The sequence below is a fragment of the Geotrypetes seraphini genome, chromosome 11, assembly GCF_902459505.1.
Source record: "Geotrypetes seraphini chromosome 11, aGeoSer1.1, whole genome shotgun sequence".
Lineage (NCBI taxonomy): Eukaryota > Metazoa > Chordata > Amphibia > Gymnophiona > Dermophiidae > Geotrypetes > Geotrypetes seraphini.
The window spans coordinates 100,624,878-100,645,595 of NC_047094.1; the positions used below are offsets into that span (position 1 = coordinate 100,624,878).

The window sequence follows — 20,718 nt, forward strand, 5'->3', positions numbered from 1 at the left end:
ATCATGCCCAGAAGTCCGCTCACGCGGCGGCACAACAGGTCCAGGACCTGTGCAGTAATCCTCTATTTATACCCTTCTATCCCCTTTTCCAGCAGGAAATTGTCAAGTCCTTTCTTAAACCCCAGTACTGTACTCTGCCCTATTACGCCCTCTGGAAGCGCATTCCAGTAGTCCACCACTCGTTGGGTAAAAAAGAACTTCCTAGCATTCGTTTTGAATCTGTCCCCTTTCAACTTTTCCGAGTGCCCTCTTGTTCTTTTATTTTTAGAAAGTTTGAAGAATCTGTCCCTCTCTACTCTCTCTATGCCCTTCATGATCTTATAAGTCTCTATCATATCCCCTCTAAGTCTCCTCTTCTCCAGGGAAAAGAGACCCAGTTTCTCCAATCTCTCAGCGTATGAAAGGTTTACCATCCCTTTTATCAGACGTGTCGCTCTCCTCTGAACCCTCTCGAGTAACGCCATATCCTTCTTAAGGTACGGCGACCAATATTGGACGCAGTATTCCAGATGCGGGCGCACCATCGCCCGATACAACGGCAGGATAACTTCTTTTGTCCTGTTTGTAATTCCCTTCTTGATTATACCTAGCATTCTATTTGCTTTCTTAGCGGCTGCTGCGCACTGTGCCGTCGGCTTCATTGTCATGTCCACCATTACCCCCAAGTCCCTTTCTTGGGTACTCTCATTCAATAACATCCCTCCCATCGTATAGTTGTACCTTGGGTTTCTGCTTCCCACATGCAATACTTTACATTTCTCAACGTTGAACTTCATCTGCCATCTCGCCGCCCATTCCCCCAGTTTGTTCAAGTCCCTTTGCAATTCTTCGCATTCCTCTTTAGTTCCAGCTCCACTAAATATTTTTGTATCGTCCGCAAATTTTATTATCTCACATTTCGTCCCTGTTTCTAGATCATTTATGAATATATTAAATAGCAGCGGCCCGAGCACCGAGCCCTGCGGAACATCACTCGTGACCCTCATCCAGTCCGAGTAGTGGCCCTTCACTCCCACCCTCTGTTTCCTACCTGCCAACCAGTTTCTTATCCATCTATGTACGTCTCCATCCACCCCATGATTCTTCAGTTTCCGGAGTAGACGTTCGTGAGGCACCTTGTCAAAGGCTTTTTGGAAATCAAGGTATATGATGTCTATGGGGTCTCCCCTGTCCATCCTTTTGTTAATTCCTTCGAAGAAGTGCAATAAGTTAGTTAGGCACGATCTCCCCCTGCAGAAACCATGTTGGCTTGTTTTCAGAAGTTCGTTTCTATCCAAATGCTAGGAGGTTCTTTTTTACCCAGAGGGTGGTGGACACATGGAACGCGCTTCCGGAGGATGTGATAGGCCAGAACTCTGTACAGGGGTTCAAGAAGGGTTTGGATAGGTTCCTGGAGGATAAGGGGATAGAGGGGTACAGATAGAACTTGAGGTAGGTTATAGGAATGGTCAGAGACCACCTCACAGGTCGCGGACCTGATGGGCCGCCGCGGGAGCGGACCGCTGGGCGAGATGGACCTCTGGTCTGACCCAGTGGAGGCAACTTCTTATGTTCTTATGATTGGGGTGATTAAGATCTCTCCTAGGTCTTGTGGGAATTGGCCTTCTGTTAATGTGGTCTGAATCCATAGCATGAAGTTGGTTTTGAATGTGATGGAGGTGTTTGATAATAGGTAGGTGGGGCAATTATTTAGGTCGCTAGAGGCATGGCTGTATTTATTGTATAGTCGGTTCATATCCGACCAAAGAAGGATTGGGAAGTTGGACCAGCTTCTGTCTGCAACAATGGCTTTCCCTGTTGATGGGTTTGTTGTTATCTTTTCGAGATGGGTGTGTGTGTTGATGAATGCGGTTCTGATGTTGGTGATCTTGTTTTTGAAATGGTCTGCTAGGTGGATTGCTGTCGGTGGGTGGATTCCTTGAGTGGCAAGGTAAGGTTTGGTGTCAGTGAGGTTCTTTACTAGGTTGAATAGCTTTTTTGTGTCTGGGGTTTTGGTGCCTATCATTTTGGAATAGTAGGTTTTCCGTTTTTCCTTGAGTTTGGTTTTGTATTGGTTTATTTGAATTCTCCATGCTGTTCTAGAGTGTTCTGAGCTCTTATTTTTTTTCCAGTCTCTTTCAAGTTGTCTGCAGAGCTTTTTTTCTTGGAGAAGTTCAGAGTCGAACCATTTATCAGAAGGTCTGCATATTTTAAATTTTAGTTTTTCTGGGGCTAGCTCATTCAGGATGGTTTCGCTTATGGTTCGCCATTGGGATGTAAATTCGTTGGGGGCTAGGTTGTTGATGGCGTGGTCTGCTTTATCCCAGAATGTGGAGGGTTCGATTTTTTGGCGTGCTTTGAAGGAGGTTTTTTTTGGAGGTTGCTTGTTAAGGCTTTGAGGCCAGTTGATGTTAAAGGTGTATTTATAGTGATCTGACCAGAGGGAAGGGTGCCAGGTCCCATTTGAGATATGGATTTCGGGTTTGTGAGGGTGTTGGGTCATGTAAGCAGCGACATCTAGTTGGTGGCCTTTTTTGTGTGTGGGTTGGGGGTTGAGGATCTGGTAGTTCAGTGCTTTGAGGTATGAGAGAAAATTTATTACTTGATTAGAGGTATGATCTTCTAGATGGAGGTTTAAGTCTCCTAGGAGTAGGTTATGAGGTGATGTTATGGAGTTCTGGTAAATGAATTCTTCGAGAGCTTGTTTGTTTTCATTCCATTTTCCTGGTGTTGAGTAACAGAGGATGCATGTTAATGTTCCTATGAGAGAATCATCGGATAGTTGACAGGCTAGGAGATCTAGGTGGGGGGTGGAGTGTTTGTCTAGGGTCTTTATATTAATGTTGTTTTTGAGTATGATGGCTAGACCTCCACCACGTTTTTTTTTTCTGCAGATCAGTTCTATTTTGTAATCTGATGGACAGAGTTCTGTGATGGTGGGATCGGATTCTGAGGTTAGCCAGGTTTCGGATAGGAATAGGCAGCTTAGTTGTTTTTTTAATTATCCAGTCCTTAATAAGGTCTGCTTTTGTGCTTATTGATCTGATGTTCATATATGCACAGGATAGTGAGGTGTTGTGTGTTTGGGGAGTGGGTGAGATGTTTGGGTGGAGGAGATTGTCTTTGGTTTGTGGATGATAGTTGTGGTATGCTGATTTTGGTTTTGGGGGTGGTCTTTTTCCCCAGCTGGTTGGTATGCTGATATGGTTGAGTGAGGAGCAGTCTATCAAGTTTCTGGGCGAGTATAGTTTTCTGGTAGGTAGAGGGAACCTAAGGGATTCTGTTAAGGTTGGGATAGAGGGTGTATGATATCCTTCTGTTATTCTGTTGGTTAGGAGTAGGAAGAGCAGTAAATGTAGGAGTACGCTTGTAGAAAAATTGGGGGGCATAGTGAATTTTTGTAGGGTGCAGGAGAATCTGCAGATTGGTGTTTGGTGTGAGGTGTGAGATTCTGAGAGGAGAAGGGAGGTTGGGGAGGAGGGGGCGTTTTTCTTCCCCTCTGTTCTGTTGCGTCTGTAACCCTCAGTAGTGAGTTCAGAGCTGGGTAAGTGCTATCAATGTTATGTAGGGATAAGGAGAACTAACAATGGGATATAAGAGTATCAGCTATTGCAGTTTGTCTATGCTTGTCTGGTTATTTTGGAGATAGACAGTACTATCAACTTATCAGGTTATATGGGAGACATACAGGTTATTATGGAGATAAACAGTGTTATCAACTTATCCGGCTATATGAAGACATACAAGTTAATTATGGAGATAAACAGTACTATCGACTTATCAGGCTATATGAAGACATACAGGTTATTATCCCAGGACAAGCAGGCAGCATATTCTTGACTGATGGGTGACGGCACCGACGGAGCCCCGGTACGGACACTTTTAGAGTGATTGCACTCTAAGAACTTGGAAAGTTCTAGAGGCCGCACCGCGCATGCGCGAGTGCCTTCCCGCCCGACACAGGCGCGCGGTCCCCAGTTTCTTAGTTTCCGCGGAGCTAAGAAGACGCGTTTTTCAACGGCCGTTGAAATTTTTTCTCTTCGCCTTCCCGCTCGCTTAAACCCTTTTGGCTCTATTGCCTTTTTTCTTTTATTTTATTTTTGTAAAAAAAAACAAAAAAAAAACCTTATATTTTTTCTTCAATTTGGTTTTTCCCCGGCGGGGCCTTCTGCCACCATCGAGGCCTCGGCCTTCGATTTGGCGGAAGACGTTTTTCCTTTCATGCCCCCTCAGCCAGGGTTCAAGAAGTGCCAGTGGTGTGCACGGCCTATCTCCCTTACGGACCCGCACAACTGGTGCCTACAGTGCCTGGGTCCGGAGCATCAGGCTTCCACCTGCACCCGCTGTGCCACGATGAAAAAACGTACATTGAAAAATCGCGAAATTCAACAGCGATTACTTTTCGGTACCGATATGTCCGATCCCGCAACATCGACACCGGCATTGGCTCCTGTACAGTCGGCACCCACCTCGTCGACACCGCGTGACACCGCGCCGGCGTCGCAACACCCAGGTAAACCGGCTAAGAAGCCTTCCCCGCTGGAGCGTCCTCCGGTCTCGATTGCAGCGAGTCCAGTCCTGCCGACCGTGAGGCGCCAGCGGAAGCGCTCCGCCCCTATTGAGGTGAGTCCCTCGACATCGGGCTCCTCATCTCCAGGGTGTAGAGCGGCACCGCAGGTACCGCAAAAGAAAAAGGCGGTACCGGTGCCTTCCTTAGATGATCGCATAGCGGCTATTCTCCAAGTGCAGCTCAAGGAGCAGTTACAACAACTCCTTCCAGCTATCTTGGCTCCGAATCTTCCGGTGCCGATCCGCACTGAGCCGCCGGTACCGGCAGTGGAACAGCCTGTATTGTCTGCATCCGCTGTTTCGGTACCGGTACACTCGGCCTCATCGGTGTCGATGCCAGTCCTCGCACCGGAGCCGACAGCCCACCACCAATCGGTACAGACTTCGGCACCGATGCGACCGGTAACTTCTCCCGGTACCGCATTGATGAGGTCGGGTAAGTCAATTCTCAAGTCCCGACACTTGGAACCATCCACCCCCAAGTCTCGGGACCGTAGTTCCCATATTAGGGACCCTGATCTGTGGGGTGATTCCGAAGAGCCTTTTCTATCAGAAGGTGAGTGTTCTTCGGATGAGGATGATCCTGTTATTCCTGACCCATCCTCCAAACATGATTCTTTGTCTTTTTCTTCCTTTTTAAAAGACATGTGTGAATCTCTTTCCATTCCTTTAGAGGCTGAGTCTAAAAAGTCTAAAGCCTTTCTTGACGCCCTTGACTTTGACCAGCCTCCAAAGGAATTTTTGAAACTCCCTCTTCATGACATCCTGAGGGAAACTTTTTACAAAAATTTAGAGACTCCTCTTACTATCCTGGGAGCTCCCCGCAAATTGGACTCTCTGTACAAGGTCACCCCTATTCCAGGGTTCGACAAGTCCCAGCTTCCACATGAGTCTCTTCTTGTGGAATCCACACTTAAAAAGTCTTCAGGAGCTAGTGTTTATGCTTCTGTCCCTCCTGGCAGAGAAGGTAAAGCCATGGACAAATTTGGTAAGCGTTTATACCAGAATGCGATGCTCGCTAATAGATCTGGCAACTATGCTTTTCATTTTTCTTTCTATTTAAAGCATCTCCTTACCACTATGGCTTCTTTTGAACAGTACCTTCCTGAGCGAAAACGACTGGCTTTTCACCAATGTTCCTCTTCACTTTTCCAGCTACGAAAATTTATGGTGAGATCTATTTATGATACTTTTGAACTTACCTCCAGAGCAACAGCTATGTCTGTGGCCATGTGCCGCTTTGCCTGGCTGAGGGTATCCGAGCTTGATGTCAACCATCAAGACCGGTTGGCTAATGCACCATGCTTGGGGGATGAGCTTTTTGGAGAATCTATGGACTCAACCACCCAAAAGCTCTCCGCCCATGAAACACGCTGGGATACTCTCCTCAAGACGAAGAAGAAACCTCCACCGGCACGGCCTTTCAGACAGCAATCGGCCTACCAACGCCGTTATGTGGCTCGTCCTTTACAGTCAACTCCACAACAACCTAGGCGTCAGCGTCAGCAACAACGGCAGACACCTAGACCACAGCAGCAGCAGCCTGTCAAGCCGCCTCCTCAACAGAAATCCACGCAGCCCTTTTGACTTACTTCTCCAGGGCATAGCCAGTGTCCAACCATCTTCCCTTCTACCTCAACCTATAGGAGGTCGTCTTTCTTTTTTCCTCAGCCGGTGGGAAGTTATCACTTCGGACCAATGGGTCCTCAACATCATCCACCACGGCTACTCTCTCAACTTTCAGAACCTCCCGGTCCCAAGTCTACCAAAAGAGTCTGCTTTGAACTCTCCTCAGTCTTCCCTCCTTCTTCAGGAGGTTCAATCCCTCCTCCTTCTGAACGCTATAGAGGAAGTTCCTCCAGAACAAAAGGGGCAGGGATTCTACTCCCGTTACTTTCTAGTTGCCAAAAAGACAGGAGATCTCAGACCAATTCTAGATCTTCGCGATCTCAACAAATGCTTGGTCAAAGAGAAATTCAAGATGCTATCTTTAGCCACGCTTTATCCTCTTCTCAATCAAAACGAATGGCTATGCTCCCTCAATCTCAAAGAGGCATACACTCACATACCGGTCAATCAGACCTCCAGACAGTACCTCCGCTTCATGATCAATCACTGTCATTACCAATACAAGGTGCTCCCCTTCGGTCTTGCCTCTTCTCCAAGAGTGTTCACCAAATGTCTGATTGTGGTAGCTGCCTTTCTACGCTCTCACCACCTTCAGGTCTTTCCTTACTTGGACGATTGGTTAATCAAGGCCAATTCGTCTCAGACAGTGCTCCTGGCCACCAACCAAACCATCCTGTTTCTACAACTTCTGGGGTTCGAGATCAATCTTCCCAAATCTCATCTCATCCCCACTCAGAGACTTCAATTCATTGGAGCGGTGCTGGACACAGTCCTCATGAGAGCATTTCTGCCGGCCAACCGTCTTCAGACTATCCAATTTCTCTGTCAGCAGGTACTTCTTCAGAGTTCCATCTCTGCCAAACAGATGATGATACTCTTAGGTCACATGGCTTCCACAGTTCATGTAACACCCTTAGCACGTCTTCACCTGCGCACTCCTCAATGGACCCTTGCTACCCAGTGGTCCCAAGCGACGGATCCTTGCTCACGACACATATCTGTGACATCATCTCTTCGTCAGTCTCTACAATGGTGGTTGATATCCTCAAATCTCTCCAGAGGTCTTCTGCTCCATCTACCTCCTCATCAACTAGTCATCACCACCGACGCCTCCCCTTATGCCTGGGAGCTCATTTGAACGAATTCCAAACTCAAGGCCTTTGGACAGCCCAGGAAAAGAAGCATCACATCAATTTCCTGGAACTCAGAGCGATGTTTTATGCCCTCAAGGCCTTCCAACACCTTCTCTTTCCTCAAGTCCTCCTGCTGTGCACAGACAATCAGGTTGCGATGTACTACATCAACAAACAGGGTGGAACAGGCTCTCGCCTCTTGTGTCAGGAATCCCAGAAAATCTGGACTTGGGCCACAGCTCGCAACTTATTCCTGAAGGCAATCTACATCCAAGGAGAGCAGAATTCATTAGCGGACAAGCTCAGCAGAATTCTCCAACCTCACGAATGGACTCTCGATCCTTCAACCCTACAGTCCATCTTCGATCAATGGGGCACTCCTCAAGTGGACCTCTTTGCAGCTCCTCACAATCATCAACTGCCCCAATTCTGCTCCAGACTCTATACTCCTCACCATCTGGCAGCGGCTGCATTTCTTCTGGATTGGTCCAATCGATTCCTGTATGCTTTTCCTCCTCTACCGCTCATGCTGCGGACCTTGTTCAAACTCAAGAAGGAACGAGCCACCATGATTCTGATTGCTCCACGGTGGCCCAGACAACATTGGTTCTCCCTTCTCCTTCAACTCAGTTCCAGAGAGCCTTTTCTACTTCCACTGTTTCCTTCTCTGCTTACGCAGCATCAGGAGTCCCTTCTGCATCCCAACCTCCAGTCTCTACACCTGACAGCTTGGTATCTCTCGGGCTGACTTCACACAACTCTCTTCTATCTCAGCCCGTTCGTTCTATTCTAGATGCTTCCAGGAAGCCCGCCACTCTGCAGTGTTACCATCAGAAGTGGACAAGGTTTTCTTCTTGGTGTCTTCTTCATCATCATGATCCCACGTCCCTTCCAGTGGAGACCTTGTTGGATTATCTGCTTTCTCTGTCTAACTCTGGCCTCAAATCTACCTCCATCAGAGTCCATCTCAGTGCTATTGCTGCTTTTCATGAGCCAGTCCATGGGAAACTCCTTTCAGCTCATCCCCTGGTCTCCAGATTCATGCGAGGTCTTTTCAATGTAAAACCACCTCTTAAAGCACCTCCTGTGATCTGGGATCTTAATGTGGTTCTCTCCGCTTTGATGAAGCCTCCATTTGAACCTTTGGCGACTGCCACTTTCAAGTTTCTCACTTGGAAGGTACTTTTCCTTATTGCTCTTACCTCTGCCAGGAGGGTCAGTGAGCTCCATGCACTAGTTTCTGATCCACCTTTCACAGTCTTTCATCATGATAAGGTGGTTCTACGTACACATCCAAAGTTTCTCCCTAAGGTTGTTTCTGAATTCCATCTCAACCAATCTATTGTTCTGCCTGTTTTCTTCCCGAAACCTCACTCTCATTCTGGAGAACAAGCCCTTCATACTTTGGACTGTAAGCGGGCTTTAGCTTACTATTTGGATCGTACTAAGCCCCACAGACCATCACCACAACTCTTTTTGTCCTTTGATCCTAATAAATTGGGTCATCCTGTTTCTAAGCGTACGCTGTCGAATTGGTTGGCAGCGTGCATTTCTTTCTGCTCTGCTCAGTCCGGACTGACACTGGAAGGTTCCGTCACGGCCCATAGAGTTAGAGCTATGGCAGCATCTGTAGCTTTCCTCCGTTCTACGCCTATTGAGGAAATCTGCAAGGCTGCCACTTGGTCCTCAGTTAATACTTTTACATCACATTATTGTCTGGATGCATTTTCCAGACGGGATGGTCACTTCGGCCAATCTGTTTTGCAAAATTTGTTTTCCTAATGGCCAACCTTCCCTCCATCCCTCTTTTTGTTAGCTTGGAGGTCACCCATCAGTCAAGAATATGCTGCCTGCTTGTCCTGGGATAAAGCACAGTTACTTACCGTAACAGGTGTTATCCAGGGACAGCAGGCAGATATTCTTGCGTCCCACCCACCTCCCCGGGTTGGCTTCTTAGCTGGCTTATCATAACTGGGGACCGCGCGCCTGTGTCGGGCGGGAAGACACTCGCGCATGCGCGGTGCGGCCTCTAGAACTTTCCAAGTTCTTAGAGTGCAATCACTCTAAAAGTGTCTGTACCGGGGCTCCGTCGGTGCCGTCACCCATCAGTCAAGAATATCTGCCTGCTGTCCCTGGATAACACCTGTTACGGTAAGTAACTGTGCTTTATGGAGATAATCAGTATTATCAACTTAACAGGCTATATGAAGACATACAGGTTATTATGGAGAGCAAGTGCCCCACTGGATCGGTGGAGAGAGATATACAAGCAACTCCCACGCTGCTCTCTCTGTAATCTAGAAGCAGGGACCCTAGATCATGTAATATTTTATTGTCCCTGTATCATGGCCTTTTGGAAATCAATTTGGTCTCAAATAAATTGTTTATTAGAAAACCATGTAGCGTTATCAAATGATACTATTCTGTTTGGTATGTCAATGAGAACAAAAAGTCAAATTTCATCAAGCAATAACAAACTTCTATTGATTATGACAGGAGTCGCCATGCAACATATTACCAGTAATTGGAAAAATTATAATAATCTTAGTTATACATTCTGGTGGAATTCGTTGTGTCACATTTATAAGATGGAAAGAATAATTGCTTTGCAGAAAGGGAATTATAATAATTTTAAAAAGATCTGGGGGCCATTGGCAAATTATTGTAATGAGTAGACATCATTCTCTACTGACAGTATATTTATACATAGGGGGAGGTGGGATGGTATGACATTTTATTTAAAGGTTAATAAATAAGAATACAATATTTATATGATATTTTTGATTGAAATAATTGAGGGAAGGGTGGGTGGGAAGGGAATAAATTTGTGTATTTACGATGATAATAGAAAGAAATTCAAGTGACGTATAAAAGTTTCAATGATGTAATGTTGTGCACTTGTTGTAAGATGAAAAATGAATAAAGAATTTAAAAAAAAAAAAACAATAAAAACTGTTTCAGTCAAAGTTTATCTAAGTACTTTTGGTGCTTTCCACATGCCATCCAACAAAAATTCTCTAACTGTTCTTTCTTGTGTTCACAAATTATGTAAGGATTTTCCATATCTTACCACTCCTAAAACTGTTTCCAGTGATTTTTGGGTTTTACTTTTGTTCTCATCAGACTGATGAAACCCTTCTTTCCAGAAATTGTCTTCTACACATCTTGCCTATCTCACTTTGCTGATTATTTTAATCCTCATCACTTGTGCAAGTCAAATGAGTGCGCAAGTTTTCCTCCAGAATATAGTAGTTTTTTGCTCTTATCCTGGATTCCTACTCAATGTAGTCACAGAATCTCAATTGAAGCAATCTTTTGTGCTTCCAGTTTTCTTCCTAAGCCTCATTCTCTCCCTGGAGAAACAGCTCTTTATACTTTATTCTGTAAATGAGCCGTGGCTTTTCTCCTTTCAACAGACTACTCCACATCCAACATCTCAACGGTTCCTCTTTTTTGTTGCCCACTTTTTTGGTTGGTCTGTAACCAAGAGAACTTGTTCTAAGTGGTGGGCACCCTATATTGCCTTTTACTGTGCTCAGGCTGGGCTACAGCTCGGGGGTCTTGTTACAGCACAAGGTCCAAGCTGTGGCAGCTTTAGTTGTTTCTAGTATCCACTCCCATCGATGAAACCTGTAAAACAGCTACTTGGTCTTCAGGTCACACTTTAACATCCTACTACTGTCTGGAATCCTTTCCAGACGGGATGGTCACTTCGGCCAAGCAGTATTCCAATTTTATTCTCTTAATGACCAACGCTCCCTCCATCCCTTTGTTGTAAGCTAGGGAGTTCCCACATGTGAGAATATGCTGCCTTCTTGTCCTGGGATAAAGCCCAGTTACTTACCATACTGGGTGTTATCCTGGGGCAGCAGGCAAATATTCTCACAACACACCCACCTCCCCTGGTTAGCTTCTTAACTTGCTTAAGGAACTGAGGTACCGTGAACCTAAGTCGAGCGAGAAGGTACTTGCGCATGTGTGATGCAGGCAGTCGCAAAATTTATTAAAACTTAGTGACAGTACACTTTTAATACTGTCCATACTGAGGCTCCTTGGATGATGTCATACACATGTAAGAATATCTGCCTGCTGTCCCTGGATAACACCCATTACAGTAAGTAACTGTACTTTTTCTTTCTTATATATTTTTCTTAGACACCCACTGCTTGTCGTTTTATGAGGCATGATTCTGGGCTATTTATATGTTTCATCTGATCCAGTTTGACAATCAATTTGTTCTTTTTCTGATGCTTTTACAGGTTCGCCAGGCTGCTTTCCAGTCTCTGGGTCCATTTATTTCTACTTTTGCAAACCCATCTAGTGCTGGACTTTATATCAGAGAAGATGGAACCCTAAGCATCCGGCCACCAGCAGAGGATGTGGCTGCTGCTTCCTGCTCTCAGAACCCCACAAACTCATCTTTGTCCAGGTAAATCCAGCTAAGCAAAATCACATGCGCAAGATATTCTCACTGGAAAAAGTGAAAGACTTTTACTATCACACAAATATTTGAATGCCTGCCAGGGAAAAAACTTCTTAGCCCTTTCAAAGATGATTGACCAGAATCTGCAACTTAGTACCCCATCAATAAACTGTCAGCCTCCTCTCCTGATCTTCCATATGCACATCTTTTAATTCATCTACCTTGGACTCATAATAAATCTCCACAAAAAGAGTAGGGGGATGTTTGCTGTAGTTTAGTTTCTAACTACAGGTCCACAATTCATACAGGTTGTTCACCAACAAGCAAATCATCTATGCAAAGTAAACTTTCTTAGTTTTCCTCACCTTATACTAATATAATGGAAAACTCTCTTTCCTGTTCCACTGCTGTTCTACTGTCCTAGCTTTCTGCCATTTCCTTTCTATACCTTTATATTCCTACTTTGTTGCAGTCTATTGCCTTACAGCCTTACAATAACCCTTTGTACAGAAGTAGGGCAGTCATAATCTGAACTGGTCCATCAGGCCAGACTGACACCATTCCACAATGCCTGCATTCTTAGCATCAGCTCCTTTGTTCTGAACCAATGGGTGTCGGTGGCGTAGTTGGGGAGGTTGGAGTATACCATGCCGTGCATGCCCCCTTGCTCTTCCTTGCCCCCCATCCCACTCTCGTACCTCTTGAAATGTTCACCAGTGTGAGCAGCATATTCCACCTGCTGCTTGTGCTGGCCTCGGCTCCCTTCTGATCTCACATCCTGATCCCGTGACCAGGAAGTGACATCAGAAGGGAGCCGAGGCTGGCACAAGCAGCAGGTAGAAGATGCTGTTCACCCTGGTGAACATGCTGCTCATGCTGGTGAACATTTCAAGAGGTATGTTGTGTGTGGAGGGAGGGGGAGGAAAGGCAGAGAGGCACAGGCACCCCAGTGAAGACAGCGCCTGAGGCGGTACATTCCCCTACTTACTATGCCACCGATGAGTGTTATCCCTTCTTACTGGCGGGTGGAGGTAGAGAAAACTGAATTCTGCCAGTGACATCATCAGCAGTATATACAGAGATGCTCTCTGATACAATCCAGTATTTTTCTATACCTTCAGCAGGTGATAGGTTGTGCTGATGGTGCTCTTGTCCTTTGCCTAGCTCCCCCTTCTGCTGGTCGCAGCTGCACAGCATGGTTGACCCTAATGGCCACATCCACATTACAGTGTCAGGACTGTACCTGGTGGAGCTTGGAACTTGTCTCTGAAGCCCCCAGTTGCACTTCTTAGTGCCATTGTGTAAGCCTTTGGCTTGGTCCTTTGGGGCCTTTCTTGAGGTGTGAGAGTCCCCATCCTCCTACTCTTGCCCATTTACTCTGTTTGGGTGTACTACCGCCCACGCTTTGCAGCTCCCAGGCTTTCCAAAAGTGTTTGCTTTGGCAGCACATATACAAAAAAAACAACAACCCTCAGTTGGCCTGGCTAGCTTTATGCGCTTTGTCAGGGGCTAATGCTCAGGATCACTTTATGCTCTGGCAAAGAACTAAGTAGGGAATTTGCCTCTCGGTGCATTCAGACAGAGTTGGGGATCTCAGAGATGCCAGATTCCCAGACCTAGGTAGGCCAGGACAGTTAAAGGTCTGTGCATATCTGCCATGTATTAGGGCATGCTAGCTTCACAAACTGTGAAACCTTTAGAGCCAGCAGCTGAGCAAAGATCATGGTTTAATTTTATTTAGTGTGTAAATGTGGACTCAGCCTGTCTGTCTTTTCTCTCAGTGAGCATTTTACATGTGCTGTTCCTGTCCCCACTTCAGCTAAAATGGATACTTCTTTAGCGTCCCTCCAGACCGGCACAGAAACGGATGGGTTTACGCTCCTCTGCCAGCAGGTGGAGACTGAGTCATTAAATTTTGGCTACAGTGCAAGTGGTCTGTGCAGTCCCTATTACAATCAGTCTTTTCTCAGTCTCCAGCAGGTAGAGTGGTAAGTTGTGCAGTCTATGCTGAGGTTTCTTTGGGCCTGTTGGATCTGGTTAGGGAATTTTTTTGTCTCTTTGGCTGTCCAGACAGAACTTGGGGAGACCCTCTTGGGGGTCCTACCGACCTTCGGGGTGCTACACTCGGAAGGGTCAAGTCCCTCCCCCCCATTTCCCCCACCTCTGTGTTTAGAGGAGCCGCAACTGTATGCCTGACCATCTGTCTGGCACAGACTACAGTTAGAGTGCCTTGTGGGGTCTGCTCTCGTGAGACAGCTGGTTAGCCTATCCATTCCAGGACCCAATTAAAGAGAATAGCCTATGCTAAGAAACATTACGATTGAAGAAAGGCAGGACAGAAGTCAGATTGAAACAAACACAAGAAGAATATAGGACAACTCAAGGAGAATGAAGCCTGCAAGCCTTGTCTAGCTATCAAATATTTTTGTGCACAATTGCTGTGAATATTTCCATCTAGCTACCTCTTTTTGCTCATTGGTGTTTCAGCTTGTCAGAGCCTTAGTGCATGTGTAAGAAATCGGATGTCAAAAAATTAAGATTTCTTATCCTGTTTGTTGAGCTCTATGCATTCACAGCACACATTGAAAAAGGAGAGAGAGAGAGAAAACAAGAGGTGTAAAATGATTACCGTATTTTCACGCAAATAACGCGCACCCGTGTATAACGCGCACACGGGTATAGCGCGCAGAAACCGCAATATTATGTATAAAAACTTTTGTATACCGCGCTCACGGGTATAACGCGCATGCTGCCCGACTGTCCTTTCGCCCGCCCCGACTCTCTTCTGGCCACCCCGACTCTCCTTTCGCCCGCCCCGACTCTCCTCTGGCCACCCCGACTCTCCTTTCGCCCTCCCCGACTCTCCGTGCGCTGTCCCGACTCTCCGTTTACCCGCCCTGCCCTGCCCCCCCCCCCGGCAGGACCACTCGCACCCCCACCCCGAAGGACCGCCGACTCCCCGACAATATCGGGCCAGAAGGGAGCCCAAACCCTCCTGGCCACGGCGACCCCCCTACCCCCACCCCGCCCGACGCCCGATTCACCCCCCCCCAGCAGGACCGCTCGCACCCCCACCCCGAACGACCGCTCGTATGCGCTCCCACCCGCACCCGCGATCGGAGCAAGAGGGAGCCCAAGCCCTCTTGCCTGGCCGACTCCCCGACAATATCGGGCCAGGAGGGAGCCCAAACCCCTCCTGGCCACGGCGACCCCCTACCCCCACCCCGCACTACATTACGGGCAGGAGGGATCCCAGGCCCTCCTGCCCTCGACGCAAACCCCCCTCCCTCCCTCCAACGACCGCCCCCCCAAGAACCTCCGACCGCCCCCCCAGCCGACCCGCGACCCCCCTGGCCGACCCCCACGACACCCCCACCCCCCTTCCCCATACCTTTGCTAGTTGGCCGGACAGACGGGAGCCAAACCCGCCTGTCCGGCAGGCAGCCAACAACGGAATGAGGCCGGATTGGCCCATCCGTCCCAAAGCTCCGCCTACTGGTGGGGCCTAAGGCGCATGGGCCAATCAGAATAGGCCCTGGAGCCTTAGGTCCCACCTGGGGGCGCGGCCTGAGGCACATGGTCGGGTTGGGCCCATGTGCCTCAGGCCACACCCCCAGGTGGGACCTAAGGCTCCAGGGCCTATTCTGATTGGCCCACGCGCCTTAGGCCCCACCAGTAGGCGGAGCTTTGGGACGGATGGGCCAATCCGGCCTCATTCCGTCGTTGGCTGCCTGCCGGACAGGCGGGTTTGGCTCCCGTCTGTCCGGCCAACTAGCAAAGGTACAGGGAAGGGGGGTGGGGGTGTCGTGGGGGTCGGCCAGGGGGGTCGCGGGTCGGCTGGGGGGGCGGTCGGAGGTTCTTGGGGGGGGCGGTCGTTGGAGGGAGGGAGGGGGGTTTGCGTCGAGGGCAGGAGGGCCTGGGATCCCTCCTGCCCGTAATGTAGTGCGGGGTGGGGGTAGGGGGTCGCCGTGGCCAGGAGGGTTTGGGCTCCCTCCTGGCCCGATATTGTCGGGGAGTCGGCCGGGCAAGAGGGCTTGGGCTCCCTCTTGCTCCGATCGCGGGTGCGGGTGGGAGCGCGTGCGAGCGGTTGTTCGGGGTGGGGGTGCGAGCGGTCCTGCGGGGGGGGGGGGTGAATCGGGCGTCGGGCGGGGTGGGAACTATGTAGAAAAACATTTGTATACCGCGCTCACGCGTATAACGCGCGAGGGGTATGCGCGGTAGGTAAAAACGCGTATAACGCGCGCGTTATATGCGTGAAAATACGGTAGTGCATGAAAGAACATTGTTAGATGATATGCGTATGGAAAAATATGTTATGGGGCTCATAATCAAAAGTTTAAAACGTCCAAACACCAGCCTAAATCACCACTTGGATGTCCTAATAGCAGGGACGTCCGAGTGCTGTTAATTAAAACCAACTTTCTGGACATGCAGCAGGAATTCTAAGCTGCTGTGCATTCAGAGAGCAAAGGGGCATGTTGGGAGGTGTGTTTTAGATGTGAATCAGGTGGGCTTCAATCTGGAGGCACCTTATCCATAATCAAAATCTTCCTAGAGGGATCTTAGACGCCGGCAGTTAGACCTATTTGAGTTGCGTCTAAGCTCCACAAAGGTGCCCAAACTGACAAGCAGACTACTGGAAGATTTAAGGAATGAACCCCTCCCCCCTTACTCCCCCAGTGGTCACGAGCTCCTCCCACCATCCAAAGAGCAAAAAAACCCAACCCCATAACCTGTAGGCTTCCCTTCAGCTGAATGTGGCAGAGGAATCCCCATCAGCTGAGCTGGTTTTGGGGATTTCTGGTGGCTCAACTGATGGAGATTCCCCCTTCTAGGATCAGCTGAGCCACAGATCCCTCCACCCCTCCCCCTGACATCCCTGATATCCCGTACCTCCCCTCTCACATCCCAACCTCCCCCTCACCTCCTGGCATCCCCCTGATATCCCTTATCTCCCCCAACAGCTCCGCTTCCCCCACCCCATCTCCCTAACATTCCTAGGCCCCCTCCCACATCTCCTGAACCTTCCCTACTTTTGGAAGAGCAAACGACGGGGGGGGGGGGGAAAGCTCATGGCCTCCTGCCTACAGGGTTGCCGCTGCAATGATGGGGCTTCCCCCTCCCAATGCATCTTGGGATGCAGTGAGAGGGGGGTCGAAGGCCCTGATTGGATCAAAATCCCCATTAGCTGAGCCACCAGTAATCCCCCAAAACTGGCTCAGTTGATGGGAATTCCTTCTGCTGCAATCAGATAAGCTATTTGGTAGGTACGTCTACAAAACTTGCTTTTGTACGTTTTTTGTGTGGACGTTTTTATTTTTGAAAATGGGCAAAAAAGGTAGACCTCTTAAGGACCAAAACTTATACCTTGCTCATTTTCAAAAATAAAAGCTAGACGTTTGGCAGCTTTGAAAATGGACATTTTTCTTGCTGGGTGTGTGGACGTTTTGCACAAAACATCCAACCTCAGACTTAGGCACATTTTTGATTATGCATGTTTTTAAGATTATTGTTTTTAAGTTATTTGGATGCTTATTAAACTACAAACTGGTACATCCGATCTTCTGTTCCACAATTTTTTTGTTTTGCTCCACCATCAAATGTGCCATCATCTCCTCTGTTTGTCTGTGGAGAAAACAGAGTTGCTTACCTGTAATGGAGGTTCTCTCTATAGGCAGCAAAGGAATGCAGCCACACATACCTGCCCCCTATCCCACTCAGCTTTGAACACAACAGAAGCAGGCAGGGGGAGCAACACCAAACGAGAATTTTGTGCATTTCCAGTACACCACAAAAGACTCTCTTAGCTAGAGGAGAGCTCCAGCAACACAACTATGTCAGAAGATGTCACCATCAAGTGTGGTTGAATTCCCCTCTTGTCTGTAGAGATTTCCTATTACAGGAAATTAGCTTTGCTTACTTTCTAATGTTCATCTCCTTTTAGTTTTGTGGATAGTTCAGGTAAAATAAACTGCTCCATATTGCTAGAACTCCTATGGCTTCTCCCTATATTATTAACCATGTATTTGCAGGTCAGAAAATCCCTTGGAAAAGGAAGTAAGCCTGCCAAGAAAAGCGATGTCATCGGAAACCAATAATCTGCTAAATAGAAGCCTAAGTCCTGATGGTGCATATGTGGTGTGCTCTACTAGCACCACAGAGGGGCAGAGCCAATTGATTCTGGGTGACTCCACAGATTCAGCTGTGCTAAAGGACCTTGAGAAATGTGCAGGTGGTGATGCTGATGGCAGTTGTGCTGGAAGGAGCTCTAAAGCACAGGCAGAGAATGCAGAGGATGTGTACAACTCTTTCCTGTACTGGCGTTCTCCTCTCCCTGATATCAGCCAGGATCTAGAGATGATGCATTCGAAGAGCATGGACACTGACAATAGCCATAGAAACCAGAGACTTATGAATGTATGCAACAACTATACTACCAGCAGTGAGATTAAAAAGGTGCTGGAGAGTTTACAGGAGCACATGGATGACCCAGATGTGGAAGGTAATAAAATTAGAGATAAAATTTAGAGATAGGAAATGAGATATCCAGGTCAGGGCATGCTCAGTTCTGGCACTATTTTGGTAAAGGATTTGCCAATACAGAGTCTTTTCTAAAATAATGTGTAGGTGTTCACATGTATTTGCTGGCATGTGCAACAACAGCAGTCATTTTACCAATATATGTTGAAAAAAATGAACAGTATGGACCCTACAACTTCTACATGGAGGTATTGGCACTCAAGTGTGGAAGTAGTGATTTCATAAATGTAAAGGGCACCACTTCTATGTATATCTGCCCAGTTTACAAACCTATGTTACCTAAATCTGCCGGTTAAGTAGTGAGAATGCAATTTCAACATGGTTTCATTTTGAAGGCAGAAATAAAGTAAATAGGGTTAAGGAGGAGTCCCTTAATCCCTCATGTAAACCATTGATTGAAATGGGCACTTTTTAAAAAAATCTTTGAATGCCTTTGAGTTAGTATAAAACCCAGTGTAGAAATATTTCTCCATACATGTGTATTCCCTTTTGTAAAATGGGGAATACCTGTGTAGATTTTAGCTATGCCTAAGCCACAGCCAACCTGAAATCTCTGCTAAGTATGGATCCTCCATGTGTTAATAGCAGTGTTCTGAAATTTATATGTGTAGCTAATACACATTTGTAAATTATGCACATGGTATGTTTCTAAAATAATGGATGTCTCTTTTATGCAAGTATCTACCTCATCCTGTTCTCGAAACATAATTGTCAGCATGATGTTCTTGTTTAAGTAGAAATGTTATAGCCAACTTTGGTGTAGAGGAGAGAGAATAAGCTCTACACACGTAGAAGGTAATGTTAAAATAGGGCACTTAGGTTAGCTGGTTAGGAATGTGCCTATTCTGATCCTATGTGTCTTTATAAAATACTAGCACAGATTCAATAGCAATAATGCCTAGATTGAAGGCAAAGACATTTACAGCTGCTTGGGGAAAATAATGTATTTTATAAAATACACTTCTTAAATTGTGACTTCGCCCATGCTCTGTCCAAACTTCACCACTTTGCATACCTACTGTCCAACACATGCTGGCTTGCACCATATGTACTTTTAGGCACAACCTAATTTTATGAGAGACCATTTACACATCTAAAACGGCATTATCCATTGCCAAGCTGGACTGAATCAAGCACACAAATGAATGACAACATCCATTGGTGCCGAAATTCTGAGTCTGCAGCTGTCTCTTCAACTCCTCAGTTTTGTTGGTTTCCATTCAACCAAATAGATTTGAAACAAAGCCTTCCCATAAATCTTTAAAAATAATTTCTTCGTTGCTGTTTTTCATCTGTTCTTTATTTTCTTTAAAAAATAAATAAAAAGTACTATCCTAGGTCAGGCAGGCAGCATATTCTCACATGTGGGTGATGTCATCCATGGAGCCTGGACATTGCTAAAGTGTACTGGCACATTAAGTTTTGCGAAGCTTCGAGACTGCTCACATGTACAAGTGCCTTCCCACCCGATGTTAGCTTGCAGTTCCTCAGTTCTTCATTTTCCATGGAGCGAAGTTCTGTTTTGGACAAGTTTGGTCAATGTCTTTATCAGAACTCCATGTTAACTAACAGAGTTCTTAACAACAGCTGTTACATGATGTTTTATCTTAAACATCTCCTTAAGAAGTTGGCTGATTTTCAACAGTACATTCTATCTAACCACCTGCAGGAGTTTAAAAACACCATTCACAGTTTATTTCAAACGCAAAAGTTCATGGCACGATTGACATTTGATGCGTGTGACATAGCATCCAGAGCATCAGCAATGTCCATTGCCATGAGATGACTGGCTTAGTCTCTGATATGGACATTAACGTTCAAGACCTCTTGGCAAACATCCCTTGTCTAGGAGAAGAATTCTTCGGAGACAAGGTTGAGGATGTCACTCAAAGCATGAACAAATTTGCACGACTCTCACTGGCTCTAAAACTAAACCACAATCGTCTAAATCATCTCAATGTCTTATTTCATTTGCCTATAAGAGGCGTTATCCGACGACTTCAGCTTCTTCCAAAGCACTGCCACAGAAGAGGCAGAAACAACAGAAGCCTCAGAAATCTCAGACTTCAACTCCTCAAAAACCAGATCAGTCTTTTTGACATGCTTTTGAAGAGCATAGCCAATATTTCCACTTCTCAACCTTTTCCACAACCCATCGGAGGTCGACTTCTGTCATACTATAATCGGTGGATTCTCATCACCTCAGACACCTGGGTGCTCAGAATCATTCAAGAGGGTTACTCTCTTCATTTTACCACCATGCCTCCAGACAATCCTCCAAGAGAGTCCTCTTTCACATCTCAATAATGTCAGCCTAGCATTGCTAGCAATCAGCATTTTCGGTTAGCCTAACCAATGTCAGCAAAGGCCTATGGGAGATCATATCATTCATGTCTAACCTTAGGGAATGTCATTGCAACAACCTTAATTCAATCAGTGCTTAGA

The 20,718-nt window shown here is 46.8% G+C and overlaps 1 protein-coding gene across 4 annotated transcripts in view; it reads left to right on the forward strand.

The window, feature by feature from the left end:
• The window catches only part of LOC117369307 (serine/threonine-protein phosphatase 4 regulatory subunit 1-like), a 151,192-nt gene that overhangs the window by 74,425 nt on the left and 56,049 nt on the right, over positions 1-20,718 (forward strand). For all 4 annotated transcript variants that reach the window (XM_033963709.1, XM_033963710.1, XM_033963707.1 and 1 more), the window contains 2 exons: positions 11,570-11,739; positions 17,766-18,235. In XM_033963709.1, coding sequence (XP_033819600.1) covers positions 11,570-11,739; positions 17,766-18,235 — 640 coding nt within the window. The remainder of the gene's footprint in view (positions 1-11,569; positions 11,740-17,765; positions 18,236-20,718) is intronic.